Here is a 20023-nt window from a genome sequence, read left to right on the forward strand (position 1 = left end):
CAGATTGCAAAATGAAAACCAGCCCCGTCGCGGACATCGACGTCTTGCTCCCAGACAACTTAAACAACTTCTTTGCTCGCTTTGAGGACAATACAGTGCCACTGACACGGCCCGCTACTAAAGCCTGTGGGCTCTCCTTCAACATGGCCAACGTGAGTAAAACATTTCAACTTGTTAACCCTCGCAAGGCTGCCGGCCCAGACGGCATCTCTAGCCGCGTCCTCAGAGCATGCGCAGACCAGCTGGCCGGTGTGTTTTCAGACATATTCAATCAATCCCTATCCCAGTCTGCTGTGCCCACATGCTTCAAGATGTCCACCATTGTTCCTGTTTCCAAGAAAGCTAATGTAACTAAACTAAATGACTATCGCCCCGTAGCACTCACTTCTGTCATAATGAAGTGCTTTGAGAGACTAGTCCAGGATCTTATCACCTCCACCCTACCTGATACCCTAGACCCACAACAATTTGCTTACCATCACAATAGGTCTAAAGACGACGCATTCGCCATCACACTGCACACTGCCCTAACCCATCTGGACAAGAGGAATAGCTATGTAAGAATGCTGTTCATTGACTACACCTCAGCATTCAACACCATAGTACCCTCCAAACTCGTCATAAAGCTTGAGACCCTAGGTCTCAACCCGCCATGTGTAACTGGGTCCTGGACTTTCTGACGGGCCACCCCCAGGTGGTGAAGGTAGGAAACAACATGTACACCCCGCTGATCCTCAACAATGGGGCCCCACAAGGGTGCGTTCTCACCCCTCTCCTGCACTCCTTGTTCACCCATGACTGCGTGGCCATGCACACCTCCAACTCAATCATGAAGTTTGCAGACGACACTACAGTGGTAGGCTGGATTACCAACAATGACGAAACAGCCTACAAGGAGGAGGTGAGGACCCTCAGAGTGTGGTGTCAGGAAAATAACCTCTCACTCAACGTCAACAAAACAATGGAGATGATCGTGCACTTCAGGAAACTGAAGAGGGTGCATCCCCCCATCCACATCATTGGGACAGTAGTGGAGAAGGTGGAACGTTTTAAGTTCTTCGGCATACACATCACAGACAAACTGAAATGGTCCACCCATACAGACAGCGTGGTGAAGAAGGCACAACAGCGCCTCTTCAACATCAGGAGGCTGAAGAAATTTGGCATGTCACCTAAACACTTACAAACTTTGTCTTTGTATCACTTTGTATCACCGTTTTGGTAAAGCAACTGCTCCGCCCACAACCGCAAGGCTCTGCAGAGGGTAGTGCGGTCTGCACATCGCGTCACCGGGGACAAACCACCTGCCCTCCAGGACACCTACAGCACCTGATGTTGCAGGAAGGCCAAAAAGATAATCAAGGACAACAACCACCGAGCCACGGCCTGTTCACCCCGCTATCATCCAGAAGGCGAGGTCAGTACAGGTACGTCAAAGCTGGGATCAAAAGACTGAAAAACAGCTTCTATCTCAAGACCATCAGACTGTTAAACAGCAATCACTAACATAAAGTGACTGCTGCCAACATACAGACTCAAATCTCTGGCCAATTTAATACATTTTATAAATGAATTTAATAAAGGTATCACTAGTCACTAAATAACGACACTTCAATAACGTCTACATATCCTACATTACTCATGTCATACACATGAGAATACATACTGTATTCTATACCATCCACTGCATCTTGCCTATGCCGCACAGCCATCGCTCATCCACATATTTTTATGTACATATTCTAATTCATCCCTTTACATTTGTGTGTATAAGGTAGTCGTTGTGAAATTGTTAGATTACTTGTTAGATATTACTGCACTGTTGGAACTAGAAGCACAAGCATTTCGCTACACTCGTATGAATTCCCATCTGCTAACCATGTGTATGTGAACAGTAAAACTTGATTTGATTTGACATTGTTTCTCCTCTGACTTTCTAGGTGATACCATCCTGCAAGTACAGACAAACCTGTAACACTTGACTTAAAGCTGACAGATATAATGTATTATTATGACACTTCATAAAGGCTCAAACATGCTCAGAACAAACTAGGCTACTAAAGCATTACACCTGTTGCCTTTACTTAGTGGACTGAAACTTTTTCGATATATAATTTCAAGCTTTTACATTGATAGCTTGAGGGGACATTTGACAGTGTAAAAAAATACTTGGAGCCCAAACGGGCCTAAAGACTTATGAAAACATGTTTCAAGGTAACAAAATAGAATGCCTTCCGATGAGTCTCTTAGATGCTTGTGCTCTCCTCTAATCTAGACTGTAGATGCAAATAGTCTAGAAACGTCCTACTAATCATTTGCATGGAAAAAGGTCATTTGGAAAGCTCCGTACACTCTCCATCAGTGGAGTGTGTGAAGGATTCCATAAAAGTTTCCCGAGGTGGAAAAGGCTTGTCTTTAGTAGGATTTTGATCATCGGTACATCTTCACTTTCACTGGAATAGAGGACCGGCTTCCTCAGTCGTTGTAGTACCAGACCTGAAACTACAGCATCATGGAAACCGGTAAGGCAAAATGCAACCATAACACTGATTCATAATCATTTATGAGATAATTCCATAGTATATGGTTTTGTCAAAACTATCATCATCCATAAAAAGCGAATGCCATTGTCCTTAAAGGGGTGATAATGTACATACTTAACTAGCATAACAATCTGATGTATGCCATTGTCCTTAAAGGGGTGATAATGTACATACTTAACTAGCATAACAATCTGATGTATGCCATTGTCCTTAAAGGGGTGATAATGTACATACTTAACTAGCATAACAATCTGATGTATGCCATTGTCCTTAAAGGGGTGATAATGTACATACTTAACTAGCATAACAATCTGATGTATGCCATTGTCCTTAAAGGGGTGATAATGTACATACTTAACTAGCATAACAATCTGATGTATGCCATTGTCCTTAAAGGGGTGATAATGTACATACTTAACTAGCATAACAATCTGATGTATGCCATTGTCCTTAAAGGGGTGATAATGTACATACTTAACTAGCATAACAATCTGATGTATGCCATTGTCCTTAAAGGGGTGATAATGTACATACTTAACTAGCATAACAATCTGATGTATGCCATTGTCCTTAAAGGGGTGATAATGTACATACTTAACTAGCATAACAATCTGATGTATGCCATTGTCATTTTTGGAAATCACTAGTATCCTTCAATATTAAAAAGTTGTAATTCAATTACCTGTAAAGCTAACACTGTGCTTTGTATAGTATTGGATTGGTGTACTGGATTGTATGTTTCATACTAAAACTGAAAGTATAGTACTGTAGAGTATTGCATTGGGGAATATGGTAACAGTTTGTCATTTGAACATGTTCATTAATTATATCTAAAGATGTCAATACTTAGCTGCGACTAGTGCAGAGCATAAAGGACATGATGATGCTGAATAGTATGCAGATATTGTTTTGGTATTGGGTGTCCGGTATCCAACCCTCTTTTCAATTAATAAATCATTAACTTGGATGTCAGAATATAGCAACACCTAGAAAACGATGTCATTATGATCCGATTCCAACATCATTTTCTGAATTTCAAAACTGTTTGGCCGTATGATGATCAACGTGGCTATAGTAAAATAGGAACGTATCTTACAACCCCATTCATAAAGCTTAGATATTTTACATACTGTACTGTTTTTTTTTTGCATGTGATTTCCTTTTGCATGTTAAAGTGCAAATATAGTCTATAGTATGCTCACTAGGAATATGTTCGGGGGGGGGGGGGGGGGGGGGGGTTGCCTACAGATCAGGCTGGAGACATATTTACTGTTGAGATTCATGGCGTATATAAGAATACATATTGATACTTTTGATACTTCTATCACTTGGCCTATTTCAACTACTTAAAATGTGTGGGGGGCTATCCAGTGTATGACAATGCCATCACTGTTAGACAATGGTGCATGTTTGTACAAAATTACATTTTTGAACAGGAAATTTGCAATGACCAAACCTAAAGACAATTTCCATTCCATTTACACATGTATGCCAAAACGCAATTCAGCTGTGCATAAAACTGTGAAAATTCAAATGAATACATGTTTGAAGAAATGAATGAGGACAGGCACTAAGCAGGAGCAGCAGATTATCTGTAAAATACATAACCAATATATTGTACTTGTTATATTTGTATTTTACTTTGAGTAGGTACAATTTGAAGATACTTACTTCAAGCTAATTTCTAAAATACTTACAATTTAAGTGAGCAAAAACAGAATACAATAAGTGTATAGTATGTTTAATGTAGGCCTCCTGAAAATAATAGTTTTTCATATACAGTTGAAGTCGGAAGTTTACATACACATAGGTTGGAGTCATTAAAACTTGTTTTTCAACCACTCCACAAATGTCTTGTTAATCAACTATAGTTTTAGCAAGTCGGTTAGGAGATCTACTTTGTGCATGACACAAGTCATTCTTCCAACAATTGTTTACAGACAGATTATTTAACTTATAATTCACTGTATCACAATTCCAGTGGGTCAGAAGTTTACATACACTAAGTTGACTGTGCCTTTAAACAGCTTGGAAAATTCCAGAAAATGATATCATGGCTTTAGAAGCTCCTGATAGGCTAATTGACATAATTTGAGACAATTGGAGGTGTACCTGTGGATGTATTTCAAGGCCTACCTTCAAACTCAGTGCCTCTTTGCTTGACATCATGGGAAAATCAAAAGAAATCAGCCAAGACCTCAGAAAAACATTTGTAGACTTTCCCAAGTCTGGTTCATCCTTTGGAGCAATTTCCAAACGCCTGAAGGTACCACGTTCATCAGTACAAACAATAGTACGCAAGTATAAACAACACAAGACCACGCAGATGCCATACCGGAAGGAGACGCCTTCTGTCTCATAGAGATGAACGTACTTTGGTGTAAAAAGTGCAAATCAATCCCAGAAAAACAGCAAAGGACCTTGTGAAGATGCTGGAGGAAACCGGTACAAAAGTATCTATATCCACAGTAAAACAAGTCCTATATTGACATAACCTGAAAGGCCGCTCAGCAAGGAAGAAGCCACTGCTCCAAAACCGCCAATAAAAAGCCAGACTACGGTTTGCAACTGCACATGGGGACAAATATCGTACTTTTTGGAGAAATGTCCTCTGGTCTGATGAAACAAAAATAGAACTGTTTGGCCATAATGACCATCGTTATGTTTGGAGGAAAAAGGGGGAGGCCTGCAAGCCAAAGAACACCATCCCAACCGTGAAGCACGGGGGTGGCAGCATCATGTTGTGGGGGTGCTTTGCTGTAGGAGGGACTGGTGCACTTCACAAAAAAGATATCATCATGAGGATGGAAAATTATGTGGATATATGGAAGCAACATCTCAAGACATCAGTCAGGAAGTTAAAGCTTGGTCACAAATGGGTCTTCCAAATGGACAATGACCCCAGGCATACTTCAAAAGTTGTGGCAAAATGGCTTAAGGACAGCAAAGTCAAGGTATTGGAGTGGCCATCACAAAGCCCTGACCTCAATCTTATAGAAAATTTGTGGGCAGAACTGAAAAACCGTGTGTGAGTAAGGAGGCCTACAAACCTGACTCAGTTACACCAGCTCTGTCAAAAGGAATGGACCAAAATTCACCCAACTTATTGTGGGATGCTTGTGGAAGGCTACCCAAAATGTTTGACCCAAGTTAAACAATTTAAAGGCAATGCTACCAAATACTACTTGAGTTTATGTAAACTTCTGATCCACTGGCAATGTGATGAAAGAAACAAAAGCTGAAATAAATAATTATCTCTACTATTATTCTGACATTTCACATTCTTAAAATAAAGTGGTGATCCAAACTGACCTAAAACAGGGAATTGTTACTTTTATTAAATTCAGGAATTGTGAAAAACTGAGTTTAAATGTATTTGCTAAGGTGTATGTAAACTTCCAACTTCAACTGCACTTCAAGAGGTTCATAGAATTTGTTCTAGCAATGCACTTGAAGCATACAAAATGTTAAACCTTTGTATCAATATAACTACAATTTTAGGCTATCCTTGTGTTAGGAGTGTATGGAGATCGATTTAATGATCTCACCATTTTTAATAATCCCCGCAGAGTAATGAGTGTAGAATAATGTATTAAATTGTATTACTTCACACTCAAAATAATAAGTAAATTATATCTCTGTGTGTGTGTATGTGTGCAAAACATTTCTCTCTTTTTCTCCTCTAGAGTATTCTAAAAGGGCCTATCAAGGGGTTAGGGTCAAGCACACAGTGAAAGATTTACTGGCAGAGAAACGACAAAGACAAACAAATGGACCAAGATATAGTGTGAGTACTCAAAGTAAATCTTGTATGACTCGCTTTTGCATGATTTTTTTTATTTTGTATTGTTTATTTATTTATTTTCATGACCATAATGCCGACCTATAAGTCCCTCTGTATTGTGCCTTTATTTTTCCACTTCTCAGCCATGAGTGAACGATAAGCCTATGGGTAAATAACAGAACAGAGGGTTAAGAGAGAAAAACAAAGCCAAGCAGGCGCATGAGAACCCTACCATGAGCAGGACAACAATAATACACAATGGCTAATGGTCATGCCCCCTAGAAGTTGTGAGGAGGATAGCTAACACAAACCCTTTTTTGGTCTGCCAGGTTGGTCTATGCAAAGTCAGATTCTCGCACACCTGCCAACCGATAATGTTCTCCATGCAGGCCACAGACAAGACAGTCATTGTTTCCTCAGACATAGCACAATCGGCCTATGAGACATCTGCCTGAGCAAACAGGATAAGCTTTTCATCTCCCAAGCTACCTGTCAATGCCCTTTACAGGACTCCATTTGTTTTCTGTTACCATTGGCATGTCCACTCGCTAGACACTAACTACACTCTTCACGGAGAGAACCTGATGAGGCATAAACAAACTGCGAGGTAGATGCCATTAGTTTCAACATCGTAAACCATAAGACATGCTTTCACACTCTGTGACCAACCTCTCATGCCTGGACTGTATGGTACTTTTGAAACATCAATATCTATGCAGAAATAACAAACTGTTAAATTCATGTTGAATCTCCACAGACTACAATTTGTTTTGAATATCAAGAAACAACCTTTGTGGCAGAACAAAACTAAATGTGATGTTGAATCGGAAGATTGGGTTATAAGTGATATTTCATTTGTGCCCAAAAAACACTGGTAAATTCATAATAATGTTATGCAAAAATGTCAGAGATTTGCCAAATGACTTCTCTTAGAGGTCAATGGGTCCAAAGAAAACAGCAGCAAATATCACAACACCAGGAAGTACTGCTCTTATTGCTTAATAATGATTTGAGTCACTATTTTCCTAAACAAAACTAGATTGATGTTGTCAACGCCAACACCGAAACCTCTGCTTGAAAGCGAAAATGTAATAGACTTGGGTTTTGTCATACTTAATTAACAGTATTAAGGGAATACTATTAACTCAGAGTTACAGATATCATCTTGTGGATGGATTGGTAAGACCCCAGGTTTACCAAGCCATCAACAGTTTTTGACGCTAAATTTGATTGGATTATATTATACTCAATATCCAATGATACTGTGTGTTTATGTTTTATTCTAGTAGATTCTCTGTCTTCCTTTGTAAACATGGGAGGTGTGTACCCAGGTTCATGGGTTGAACAATACAGACTAAAGACACATACATTTAACAGGGTGATGGGCCACACTATCTAAAGGTTGCCTAGACTTTCTCTGATGCTCTCTCTCTCTCTCTCATTCTAGTTTGCAGTCTTTTATCCTAGAGGGAAAGACCATTGATAGACATTGGCAAACTTTAGCCACAAAGTTATTCAATTCAAGTCGCAACATGGACCCATAGAAATCAAAGGGAAATACATTTGACAACAGTCATGCTGCCTCAATGACAGGACATAGACCGTCTTACATAATCTCAAGTAATAATGAACTTCAAGTTTTATGAAGAAGAATGTTAAAGAGATATAACCATATATACACTGCTCTATTCATTTGTGCATTATACGACTTGTGACACAAGTAAGACCTCTGACTTTCAGCATCAAGGAATGCTGAGAGAGAAATGGCATTAGCCAGCTCTTCCTTACTCAATTACAGTAGCCTATACTATATGCAGAACTGACTGATGTTCGGACATTATCAGTGTATCTTCACTGTTGTGTTATTGTGGAGGAAAGAGTACTTTTCAAGGGTCTGTTTTTGTTTTATTTGTAAACACTTGGGTATCCACACATACTTCATATAATTAATCAGATTAAATAGTCATGTAGAACTAAAATATGTGCACACTAGTATGCTCCCAAATGCTCGGTCTTTTATGGACAACATTTTGACTGGTAACTGGTTTTCCTTTAGGACAGGCTTTTCACCAAATACGCCTGCATATAAAAACTTCAAGAATGACAACATTATTATCAACTTTTCTTTAGCAACTGTCATGCAACACATTGCAGCCCAACATTCTTCACAGATCAGCTCTTCATGAAGACCTGTGGCTGGTGATGTTGGTTGGTAGTTGTGGTTCCGTTTCAAGGCATTAGCGACACCCCAACTGTATTTTTTGGTAGTGCATCAGCAGTTTTTCTCTTATGTGGTGTCCTGCAGCAAAATCTCGCTTAGAGCCCCCAAAATGCTGTTGTTAGGTAGTTGTTAGCCTCCCCATGCAGGATTATCGTGTCTCTCCATCAGGTGCTTTGCTGTGAACTGGGCGACCATGACTCTTTAACAACATGATATCCATACACAGCCTTCAGAGAAGCACTGAGGCATAGCCCTGGTCCACATAGGGAAGTCTTGGTATGGGCAAACTGCATTCAAATCCAACCCTCAAAATTTGCTTGCCTTCCAGCCAACACAGCTTAAATGCAAACAAAAGAGAGCTTGTCCTCCTTTTTAACCCTCATTGTGTGTGTGTTTGTGTGTGTGTGTGTGTGTGTGTGTGTGTGTGTGTGTCTCTCTTTTTTTTTATCCCTGTAAGTGTACAGTATATCTCCCTTTCTAACCCACATACAAACATTTTTACTATACATTCTAATAAGCTTGCTATAAATGTAATGCAAAAAGTGTCTTCAATAACCATAGACAGAATGGAGACTTGTCCATTCTATATTTTACGTCAGACTCCACGGCACCCAAGAGGATAATAAAGCCATTAAGAAGTGTATTAAACCCCATAATGAATCATTTAACTGACTTCTGCATTATAAGCTCTTCGTAATGCTATCATAAACGTGACACAATACCTGCTATAAAAGTGCATGGTGGTTAATGTTTTTCAGTCTGTAATGATAATGATCATGACTTGATCAGTTTTTTTTATTTCACAGAATGTCACTGTATACTTTGTTACTGTCCATGTTATGTGTTCACATCAAACATGAAAAAGGCCAGCACTCACTTGGGTCACACTTTTTTTAGATAGTCCATCTGTAGCTGCTCTACACATTGTAATACTATCAACACACTATATACTGATAAGCAACTGTGTGCTAAGGTTGCAGTTAGGTTTAGGTGTAAGGTTTAGAATAAGGCTAAGGGTTAAGGTTAGAGTTAGGGCAAGGGTAAGGGTTATGGTTAGGGTTAGGTTAAGGGTAAGGGTAAGGTTTAAAATTAGGGTAAGGGTTAGGATAAGGGTTGGGATTAGGGTTAGAGTTAGGTTAAGGGTAAGGGTAAGAGTTACGGTTAGGGTTAGATTAAGGGTAAGGGTAAGGTTTAAAATAATGGTTATTGTTAGGGTTAGGATAAGGTATAGAATACGGGTAAGGGTTAAGGTTAGGGTTAGGGTAAGGTTTCGAATAAGGGTAAGAGTTAAGATTGGGGTTAGGTTTAGGGTAAGAGTAAGGGTAAGGGTTAAGGTTAGGCTTAGGTTTTGGGTTAGGGTGAGGTTTAGAATAAGGGTATGGTTTGGAATAAGGGTAAGGATTAAGGTTGGGTTAGGGTTAGGGTGAGGTTTAGAATAAGGGTAAGGGTTAGTGTTTGGGGTAAGGGTAAGGGTTAAGGTTAGGCTTAGGTTTAGGGTTAGGGTGAGGTTTAGAATAAGGGTAAGGTTTAGAAAAAGGGTAAGGGTTAAGGTTAGGGTAAGGTTTAGAATAATGGTAAGGGTTAAGGTTAGGGTTAGACTAAGGTTTAGGTAAGGGTAAGGGTTAAGGCTAGGGTTAAGGTTAGAGTTAGGGTTAAGGTTAGGGTTAGGGTTAGGGTTAGGGTTAGGGTAAGGGTAAGGTTTAAAATAAGGGTTAAGGTTAGGGTTAGGGTAAGGGTTAAGGTTAGGGTTAGGTTAAGGTTTAAAATAAGGGTAAGGGATAAGGTTAGGGTTAGGGTACGGGCTAATGTTAGGGTTAGGGTTAGGGTGAGGTATAGAATAAGGGTAAGGGTTAAGGTTAGGGTTAGGGTAAGGTTTAGAATAAGGGTAAGGGTTAAGGCTAGGGTTAAGGTTAGGGTTAGGGTTAGGGTAAGGTTTAAAATAAGGGTTAAGGTTAGAGTTAGGGTTAGGGTTAAGGTTAGGGTTAGGGTTAGGGTTAGGGTTAGGGTAAGGGTAAGGTTTAAAATAAGGGTTAGGGTTAGGTTAAGGTTTAAAATAAGGGTTAAGGTTAGGGTTAGGGTAAGGGTTAAGGTTAGGGTTAGGTTAAGGTTTAAAATAAGGGTAAGGGATAAGGTTAGGGTTAGGGTATGGGCTAATGTTAGGGTTAGGGTACGGGCTAATGTTAGGGTTAGGGTTAGGGTGAGGTATAAAATAAGGGTAAGGGTTAAGGTTAGGGTTAGGGTTAGGGTAAGGTTTAGAATAAGGGTAAGGGTTAAGGTTAGGGTTAGGGTTAGGGTAAGGGTTCAAATATGGTTAAGGGTTATAAGGTTAGGGTTGGGGTTAGGGTAAGGTTTTAAATATGGGTAAGAGTTAAGATTAGGGTAAAGGTTAGGATAAGGGTAAGGGTTAAGGCTATGGTCAGGTTTAGGGTTAGGGTAAGGTTTAGAATAATGGTAAGGGTTAAGGTTAGGGTTAGGGTAAGGTTTAGAATAATGGTAAGGGTTAAGGTTAGGGTCAGGGTAAGGTTTAGAATACGGGTAAGGGTTAAGGTTAGGGTTAGGGTTAGGGTAAGGCTTAGAATTAGGGTAAGAGTTAAGGTTAGGGTTAGGATAAGGGTTAGGTTTAGTAGATTTAAAAAAATATATGTTACTGATAGTCTGTACACTCTTAGAAAAAAGGGTTCTGAAAGTTTTTTTTTTTTTTTTTTGCAGAGGGATGGGGTACTACCAAGAACAATTTTCATCTGAAGAATCCTTTTTGGAAGACAATGGGTTCTTTATAAGGCAAAGGGTTGTACTTAGAACCTTTTTCATGCTAATAACCATTTAAAAAACAATGTTATTTGATGATTCTTTAGAAGGAAAGAAGGATTTTTTTTCCACATAGAACCATTCTGAATTATTTTTTCATTCTTTAAAATAGTGACTGAGCGTTAATCTTTACCTCAATGTTTAAACTTGAACATCATTGTGATGTATTGGAGGAATGGGCCAAAATGCCAACAACAGTGTGTGAAAACCTTGTGAAGACTTACAGAAAACGTGTTACCCCTGTCATTGCCAACAAAGGGTATAAAACAAAGTATTGAGAAACTTTTGTTATTGACCAAATACTTATTTTCCACCATAATTTGCAAATATATTCATAAAAAATCCTACAATGTGATTTTCTGGATTTTTTTTCTCATTTTGTCTGTCATATTTGAAGTGTACCTACGATGAAAATTACAGGCCTCTCTCATCTTGTTAAGTGGGACAACTTGCACAATTGGTGGCTGACTAAATACACTTTTTTGCCCCACTGTATCTGGGGTACTGCAGATCCTCCAGAACCCTTCACACGGCTATCATTCTATAAGGAAATAAATGATGAAGTGCAACACGAGAGATCAGCGTTGCAGGCTCATTCATGTCTATCAGAGCAGAGAGGGAGAGAGATGATAGAAAGTACATCTCGTTCCAGTTCTGTGAGAGACACAGTCATGCGTTGGTCTCAAACATAGGTTACAATGTTGCGTAAACCATAAACCCTGGCCGGCCCAACCAGTAGGATAACTAACAAAGAATCAACTCGAGGTAGCTTTTTTTCAAAATGTTACATTGCAAAAAGTGCCATGAGAGGTGCCGGATCTGGCCAAATAGGTCCCAGAACAAAACAGTCTAAAAATTAGAGGCCTGTTCTGGCAGGATCCAGCACAAATTAAGCACTGATTTGACTGAGTTACAGTTCATATAAGGAAATCAGTAAATTTAAATAAATCAATTAGGCCTTAATCTATGGATTTCACATGACTGGGAATAAAGATATCAATCTGTTGGTCACAGATACCCTTAAGAAAAAGTAGGGGCATGGATAATTAAAACAATCACTATCTGGTGTGACCACCATTTAGAAGAAAAAGAAACGCACACCTATTAAGACGAGGTGCTGGCTAGCGGAGTAGAAACTTGAAAATAAAAGAGAGCCGCACACTCTAAGAGCTCAGATGCAAAAATGCAATACCAACGTTTCGACTGCCAAGCTGTCTTCATCAGGGTATAATCACAAACACTGCGGGATAACTCATTTATATAGTGTCAAAAGACACAGGTGTCTGTAATCATGGCCAAGAGTGGCCTAATATCATTGACCACCATTTGCCTCATGCAGCGTGATACATCTCCTTTGAGTTGATCAGGCTGTTGATTGTGGCCTGTGGAATGTTGTCCCACTCCTCTTCAATGGCTGTGTGAAGTTGCTGGATATTGGCGGGAACACAGTTTCGTACATGTCTATCCAGAGCATCCCAAACATGTTCAATGGGTGACATGTCTTGTGAGTATGCAGGACATGGAAGAACTGCAACATTTTCAGCTTCCAGGAATTATGTACAGATCCTTGCGACCTGGTGCTGTGCATTATCATTCTGAAACATGAGGTGATGGTGGCGGATGAATGGCACGACAATGATCTCGTCATGGTATCTCTGTGTATTCTAATTGCCATCGATACAATTCAATTATATTCGTTGTCCATAGCTTATGCCTGCCCATACCATAACCCCATGGGACATAATTCCAAATTCTCTAAAATGACGTTGGAGGCAGCTTATGGTAGAGAAATTAACATAATATCTTCTGGCAACAGCTCTGGTGGACATTCCTGTAGTCAGCATACCCATACATAGTCTACGAGGACAAACCAAAGAACCCTATATAGTTCTACTTAGCACCTTTTTTCGTAAGTGTCGGTAGTCTGTAGTGCATCTACAGATGAACTATCCATATAAATTGTTACCCTCGCTTGGATGTGCGTAGCATTTCTTGAAGCTTTGTTTGAATTTTCTTTATATATCGGCTTGTGCCTTCCTCAGCGCGTGTGTGGTGGCATGTTATGTGATACCAGAATCAGACCTGTTTTTATAATGCCATGGATCCAGGCTTTAATGTTTGTCTGTTCTTTCATTTGTAGGGAGGAACATCCAGTCAATCGTCATTTGTCCAAATGCCAGGTGAGAAAAATCTCTGGGTATATTATGTAATTATTGATGAGTCCCACTGACCTATCAACTCTGCCAATAGTGTTTGAGGTAAGGGAAGGACAGTAATATAGACAAAAACTTTCAAATGTCACATTCAGTAGCAAAGTTCTGAAAAAGTGGAATAAAACTCAAGGCACAAGATTTTCAAGTAGCCACCAGAGCTTTGAATCTGTAATCCACACTTATACGGTATGCTTTGTTCTGATAGCTACTGCCCACTGGAAACGTTTTCCTGCAGGTATAAGGCTTTATTACTTATTAGTTCTAAGCATTTATGAGCCTTCATAAGATTTATAATATGTTATGTCTCTCAATGTAGGACATGTTTTACTGGCTCAAAAATGTTGTTATTTAGTCAGGACTTTATGAGATTATAAAATCACAATATAAGGGTGTCATAGATATATTTAGGATAAATCTTACAATGATTAAATACACCATAATGCATTGTACCTGGGCGGCGGGTCGCCTAGATGGGGCGGAGGGTTGCCTAGATGGGGCGGAGGTTTGTCTAGATGGGACCTGCTAGATATGACAGCAGGTCGCCTAGCGGTTAGAGCGTTGGGACAATAACTGAAAGGTTGCTTGTTCTAATCCCCGACCTGGAAAGGTGAAACAATCTGATGTCCTGCCCTTGAGCAAGGCAGTAAACCCCCACAACTGTTCCCCTGGGGCTGAACATTTTAATTAAGTCAGCCCCCAGCACCTCTCTGATACTGAGGGGTTGGGCTAAATGCAGAAGACACATTGAATTGAATGCATTCAGTTGAGCAACTGAGTAGGTATCCTTCTACCTGCAGGCTGTAAGTAAAGTGTACAAACCATTCATGTACACTACCTGTCAAAAGATTTAGAACACCTACTCATTCAAGAGTTTTTCTTTATTTTCACTATAATAGTGAAGAAATCAAAACTATGAAATAACACATATGGAATCATGTAGTAACCAAAAAAGTGTTAAACTATATTTTATATTTGAGGTTCTTCAAATAGCCACCCTTTGCATTGATGACAGCTTTGCACACTCTTGGCATTCTCTCAACTAGCTTCATGAGGTAGTCACCTGGAATGCATTTCAATTAACAGGTGTGCCATGTTAAAAGTTAAAAGTTAATAAATTGTGGAATTTATTTCCTTCTTAATGCGTTTGAGTCAATCAGTTGTGTTGTGACAAGGTAGTGGGGTATACAGAAGATAGCCCTATTTGGTAAAAGACCAAGTCCATATTATGGCAAGGACAGCTCAAATAAGCAAAGAGAAACAACAGTCCATTATTACTTTAAGAGATGAAGGTCAGTCAATAGGGAACATTTTAAGAACTTTGAAAGTTTCTTCAAGTGCAGTCGCAAAAACCATCAAGTGCTATGGTGAAACTGGCTCTCATGAGGACCACCACAGGAATGGAAGACCCAGAGTTACCTCTGCTGCAGAGGATAAGTTCATTAGAATTACCAACCTCAGAAATTGCAGCCCAAATAAATGCTTCACAGAGTTCAAGTAACAGACACATCTCAACATCAACTGTTCAGTGGAGACTTTGTGAATCAGGCCTTCATGGTTGAATTGCTGCAGAGAAACCATTACCAAAGGACATCAATAAGAAGAAGAGACTTGCTTGGGCCAAGAAACACAAGCAATGGACATTAGACCAGTGGAAATTTGTCCTTTGGTCTGGAGTCCAAATTTGAGATTTTTGGTTCCAGCTGCCGTGTCTTTGTGAGACGCAGTGTGGGTGAACGGATGATCTCTGCATGTGAAATTCCCACCGCAAAGCATGGAGAAGGAGGTATTATGGTGTGAGGTGCTTTGCTGGTGACACTGTCTGTGATTTATTTAGAATTCAAGGCACACTTAACCAGCATGGCTACCACAGCATTCTGCAGCGATACGCCATCCCATCTGGTTTGCACTTAGTGGGACTATCATCTGTTTTTCAACGGGACAATGACCCAACACACCTCCAGGCTGTGTAAGGGTTATTTCACCAAGAAGGAGAGTGATGGAGTGCTGCATCAGATGACCTGGCCTCCACAATCCCCCGACCTCAACCAAATTGAGATGGTTTGGTATGAGTCGAACCGCGGAATGAAGGAAAAGTGCTCAGTGTATGTGGAAACTCCTTCAAGACTATTGGAAAAGCATTCCAGTTGAAGCTGGTTGAGAGAATGCCAAGAGTGTGCAAAGTTGTCATCAAGGGAAAGTGTGGCTATTTGAAGAATGTGTGCTATTTCATAGTTTTTATGTCTTCACTATTATTCTACAATGTAAGAAATAGTAAAAATAAAGAAAAACCCTTGAATGAGTAGGTGTTCTAAAAAATGTCACCGGTAGTGTATATATATTTTTCCATTTAGAATACACTTTTATCCAAAGCATACATTTTGGGTGGCCCCAGCCCAAATCACACCCAACGATCCTGAAGTTGCAAGCTCCATGTTCTACCAACCGAGCCACACAGGACCACTTGTTACTAATGTTTTCTACCTGGTTCCCTTTACAACAGGGTCTCACATGATCCCTGGCTACTACAGCATGAGGCGACCCTTCATCTCTGACTCGGACTTCTCCCCCAAGCAGTTTTCAGCCGATGTCTACTCCTCATCCCTTGGGGGCAAGCCTCTGGGTTGTGATTCATCAGCCATGTCGGGATACTCCTCCTTCATAGACAGCTACTACCAGGAAACGTTCGGAGACTACCGCAGTGCAGCCTTCTCCGCCGGAGGGAGCTCCATCTTCCCCAGCTCCGCCCTGTCCAGTCTGCTACCACCTTTCTCCGGAGAGTCCCCTCACTTCCTCCTGGTAAGGCACTCTGTCAGTGGTTAGTGCTGGTAATAGAATGGGACTGTTGAGATATGGCTTCACATTATGGGCCTGTTTCTTAAATATGGTTTCAATTCTAGTCCTGGACTAAGAAGTGAGTTCAAGGCTAGACTAAATGCAGGGAACAGGCCCTATGTGTATTTGTGTTTTATGTGATGTGAGATGGTGCAAAGCATGTTAATAGCGCTGGAGGCTGGAGCGGGTAGGGTACATCCAAATGAGCACATATTTCACACAAGCATGAAGGAAAAAATCTATCAAATTCCACAAGTACAAGTGTTTTCCTATGTTACTGATTGCGGTTCGAACCCAGATCTGTGAGCTACACATGGCTTTGTTAGCCCACTGAGATAAAGCCAAGACATTAGCTCAGGGAGCCAACACGTCTTCAGCAAGGTTAATTTGATTTGATATTTAACTAGGCCAGTCAGTTAAGAACAAATTCTTATTTACAATGACAGCCTACACCGGCCAAACCCAGACGACGCTGGGCCAATTGTGCGCCGCCTATGGGACTCCCAATCATGGCTTGTTGTGATACAGGGTGTCTGTAGTAATGCCTCTAGCACTGAGATGCAGTGCCTTAAACAACTGCGCCACTCGGGAGCCAATCATCACACTCGCGTGGTTCCAACCCAACTCCTTTACACATTCATCTTAGGGCATTCCGCAATCTGCAAAACCAACAAAAAATACAAATTTTCCCATAATCTCTAACACATCTCTATCCTTCCCTCTGTCTGTTTCTCCTGCAGAGAGATTCGTGGGAGCAGTCAGTGGCAGACCCAGTGACCCAGGGAGAGGGCTTGTGTGCAGACAGCCTGAACTCTGTTCCAGTCTCCCTGCCCAGCCCCGACCCTCCTGGGAGCCCCTCACAGTACCGCTGCTCCACCCGCAGCTCCTCCATGGCCTCGGCACAGCCCTATGCCCTTCACCCTCTGGAAGAAATACACTATCACACTTCTTACCCTGCTGCCTCCACTTTCACATGTCCTTCCTATATGACTGTCTCCAACGACCTAGCCTCCAAGATGGCCCCTCTAGCTAATGAGGACTCTGACAGTACCCTCGCCACACATAGTGACACGCACACGTGGGTGAAAGAAGATGTCGGAAGCTCTTGGTCACCATATGAGATTCGGAGGACTTATTGAGTCAATTTGGAAACGACCTGTCCTTCACAGAAAACCAAAACAATGCTGATGCAAGCGATTCAGCTCCTTTTGATCCAAATATTTGACTTTGTTTATCACTTTATAGAAGTACAAAGTGAAACTTGTACTTATTTGACCCTCCTAAGTCCCCTGGTGACATACAGTAATAGCCGGGCGCACACTGGTTGCATCAACGTTATTTACACGGCATTTCAATGAAATTACCTTGAGCCAACATGGAATAGACATTGAATTGACATTTATGATTCAGTGGTTAGACCTAGAATGACTTTGCCTGTGTTCAAATGTTTGAAATAAATGTGTTTCTATACCGTCATTATATTAGAAAAACATCATTTTTATTTATATACTGCCATGGCGACAATTACGATGAACATGTGACAACGATCTTTATTTTTGCTAAAGGTTGTTTTACTTTAACGTTCTTCTTTACTTAATATCATCTTGTTGTCTGATTTAATAACCAAATCAGAGTTTGTCAAACTGTATCTGCTTCATGTTAGCCTTTACTCGATGACGCTTTGGTAATGAATATGTGCGTTTTTTAAATCTTTCATATCTTTTAGGATTTCGTTGCAAAACATTCATTAGTAGTAATAGGCAGAGGTGACAACTAAATGAAAAGACTGAGGTAAAGACAGTTTCAAGTTCGATATTCGACGGATATTCGCGCTTTCAAACCACTTGAGCCACAGACTCCAAATAAGTGTCATGATGTTGGAAAATTGCGCACAACATTGCACAGGTCTTATTTTCACGATCTAGACATTAATTTGCTTTCCAAAGCTAATAAACATGTGGAAATGTGAACAGCGTCTTGTATTCCTAGTTGAATTAGTTAGGGAGCGTGAACAAAGTACAAACTTTTTTTATATTCAAATTTCAATAGCTCCTTGGTCATGTGACATACTTCTTTCAAACAAGGTTCAGAATGTCCACTGACTCTTCTTCTATATTGCACACCCTTTAGTTTGTTCCATCTCACAAGATTTTACATGAATTTTTCAAAATGTAGAATTTCAATAGATCCTTGGTCATGTGACCTAATGACTTCAAACAAGGTTCCAAATGTCCACTTACTACTCTTCTATATTGCACACCCTTTAGTTTGTCCATTTTCATCTCACATGGTTTTCCATTAATTTTTCTAAATTTAGAATTTCAATAGCTCCTTGGTCATGTGACCTAGTGACTTCAAACAAGGATGTCCACTCAGTAGGCCTACACATTGCACACTCTGATGTTTGTCTACTTTCATCTCATGCTATTAGACTTAAATCTGTAAGCTTTGCAGGCCTTCATTTTACATGGGTGTTTAAAAAAAACTTTTAAGTCAACGTTATGTTCCATCCTCGCAATAACTATCTTTCACATGGACACTGAAAATATCTGCAAATGGCTGCATGTGGAATGGATCAAGGACAGGAGAGGTGTTCGAACAGAGGTGCTTAAAGGAAGGCGCACAGGTAGGCCTCATGAAAAACAATGTTTCATATGCTCTTTTTAATCACAGTAATAGGCAGTGATTTGTCAGTCACAGTGAAAGAATCCTTTTCATAGCATCACTTTCATATACTGTACATTAAGACAAATCCTTCTGCGTTGAGTATTAGAACCCAGTTTACATAACCTGATAATGACTTGATATTTGAGTGCATTCACAACAAGCCACCTGCAGACAACTTACAAAATGCATTATTGCATTTGAGGGTTTGTTTTTCTGATGAAAATAGTTATTTGATGCATGGCCTACTATTTCCAACTGGGAAAATAAATTCCTATGTCTTTTGTGAGTAAAATCCTTTTCCAAAATTGACTCAGGTACATTTTTGTGAAGAGGAATGAGGGTTGTGATATGAGTGATTTAATAGAAAAATAATTTAAGGGATCAATACATTCTATATTGCTTCCCCAGTTTCTGCATGAACCATCAGGCCAAGTGTTTTTGGTTGACTCTGCTTGACAGAAAGCGAAGGAGGAATCGGAACACGCTGCATTCAAATTCAGGTCTTAGTTATTCCATTGTACTGGATCTAATACATATTAGCATTTTACCTGCATTCATAAGTGTAATACTTTTTTATGACATAATGTGAAAAACTCTCTTGGCTGCTGGCTCTGTCACTTTCAGACATGCACAGAGCAGACTTTAACCACAGAGGTTCTCTGTAAAGAGAGAGTAATCCAAAAGGCACAGACACACCCCTTGACTTTCAATTGGCACCGTTGACCTGTGTGTATTCTCTCCTGATTGGCTCTGTGGTGCACAGTCTGGCAGTCTGATTAAGGAACCAGAGGTATGAGGAGAGACATCCTCCTTTGTATTTATGGTAACAAATATTTCCTAACTTTGGATCCTATTCTTGGACAGTTAGAAGACACAATGCATCAATGCAAAATAAATGTTATTACTAATTACTGTCCATGAGTAACCTCAACCTTTTGGGTCTATGGGTGTTTGG

The 20023-nt window shown here is 40.2% G+C and overlaps 1 protein-coding gene across 1 annotated transcript; it reads left to right on the plus strand.

Annotated features, from left to right (window-relative positions):
* The first annotated feature begins 2369 nt into the window (after positions 1–2369).
* LOC110507174 (uncharacterized protein C11orf53 homolog) lies at positions 2370–18320 on the plus strand. The gene is made up of 5 exons (XM_021587071.2): positions 2370–2522; positions 6230–6330; positions 13497–13536; positions 16070–16365; positions 17142–18320. Exons 1-5 carry the CDS (start codon positions 2513–2515, stop codon positions 17538–17540), a joined length of 846 nt encoding a protein of 281 aa, XP_021442746.2. The 5' UTR covers positions 2370–2512; the 3' UTR covers positions 17541–18320.
* The last annotated feature ends 1703 nt before the right edge of the window (positions 18321–20023 follow it).

This window comes from Oncorhynchus mykiss, chromosome 27 (genome assembly GCF_013265735.2).
Source record: "Oncorhynchus mykiss isolate Arlee chromosome 27, USDA_OmykA_1.1, whole genome shotgun sequence".
Taxonomy (NCBI): Eukaryota; Metazoa; Chordata; class Actinopteri; order Salmoniformes; family Salmonidae; genus Oncorhynchus; species Oncorhynchus mykiss.

Excerpts from the sequence above, each read along its gene's own strand:
- LOC110507174 (XM_021587071.2), top strand. Across the intron at positions 13,537-16,069 it reads GTCATTTGTCCAAATGCCAG|GGTCTCACATGATCCCTGGC; the intron begins GTGAGAAAAATC and ends CCTTTACAACAG. Across the intron at positions 16,366-17,141 it reads AGTCCCCTCACTTCCTCCTG|AGAGATTCGTGGGAGCAGTC; the intron begins GTAAGGCACTCT and ends TTTCTCCTGCAG.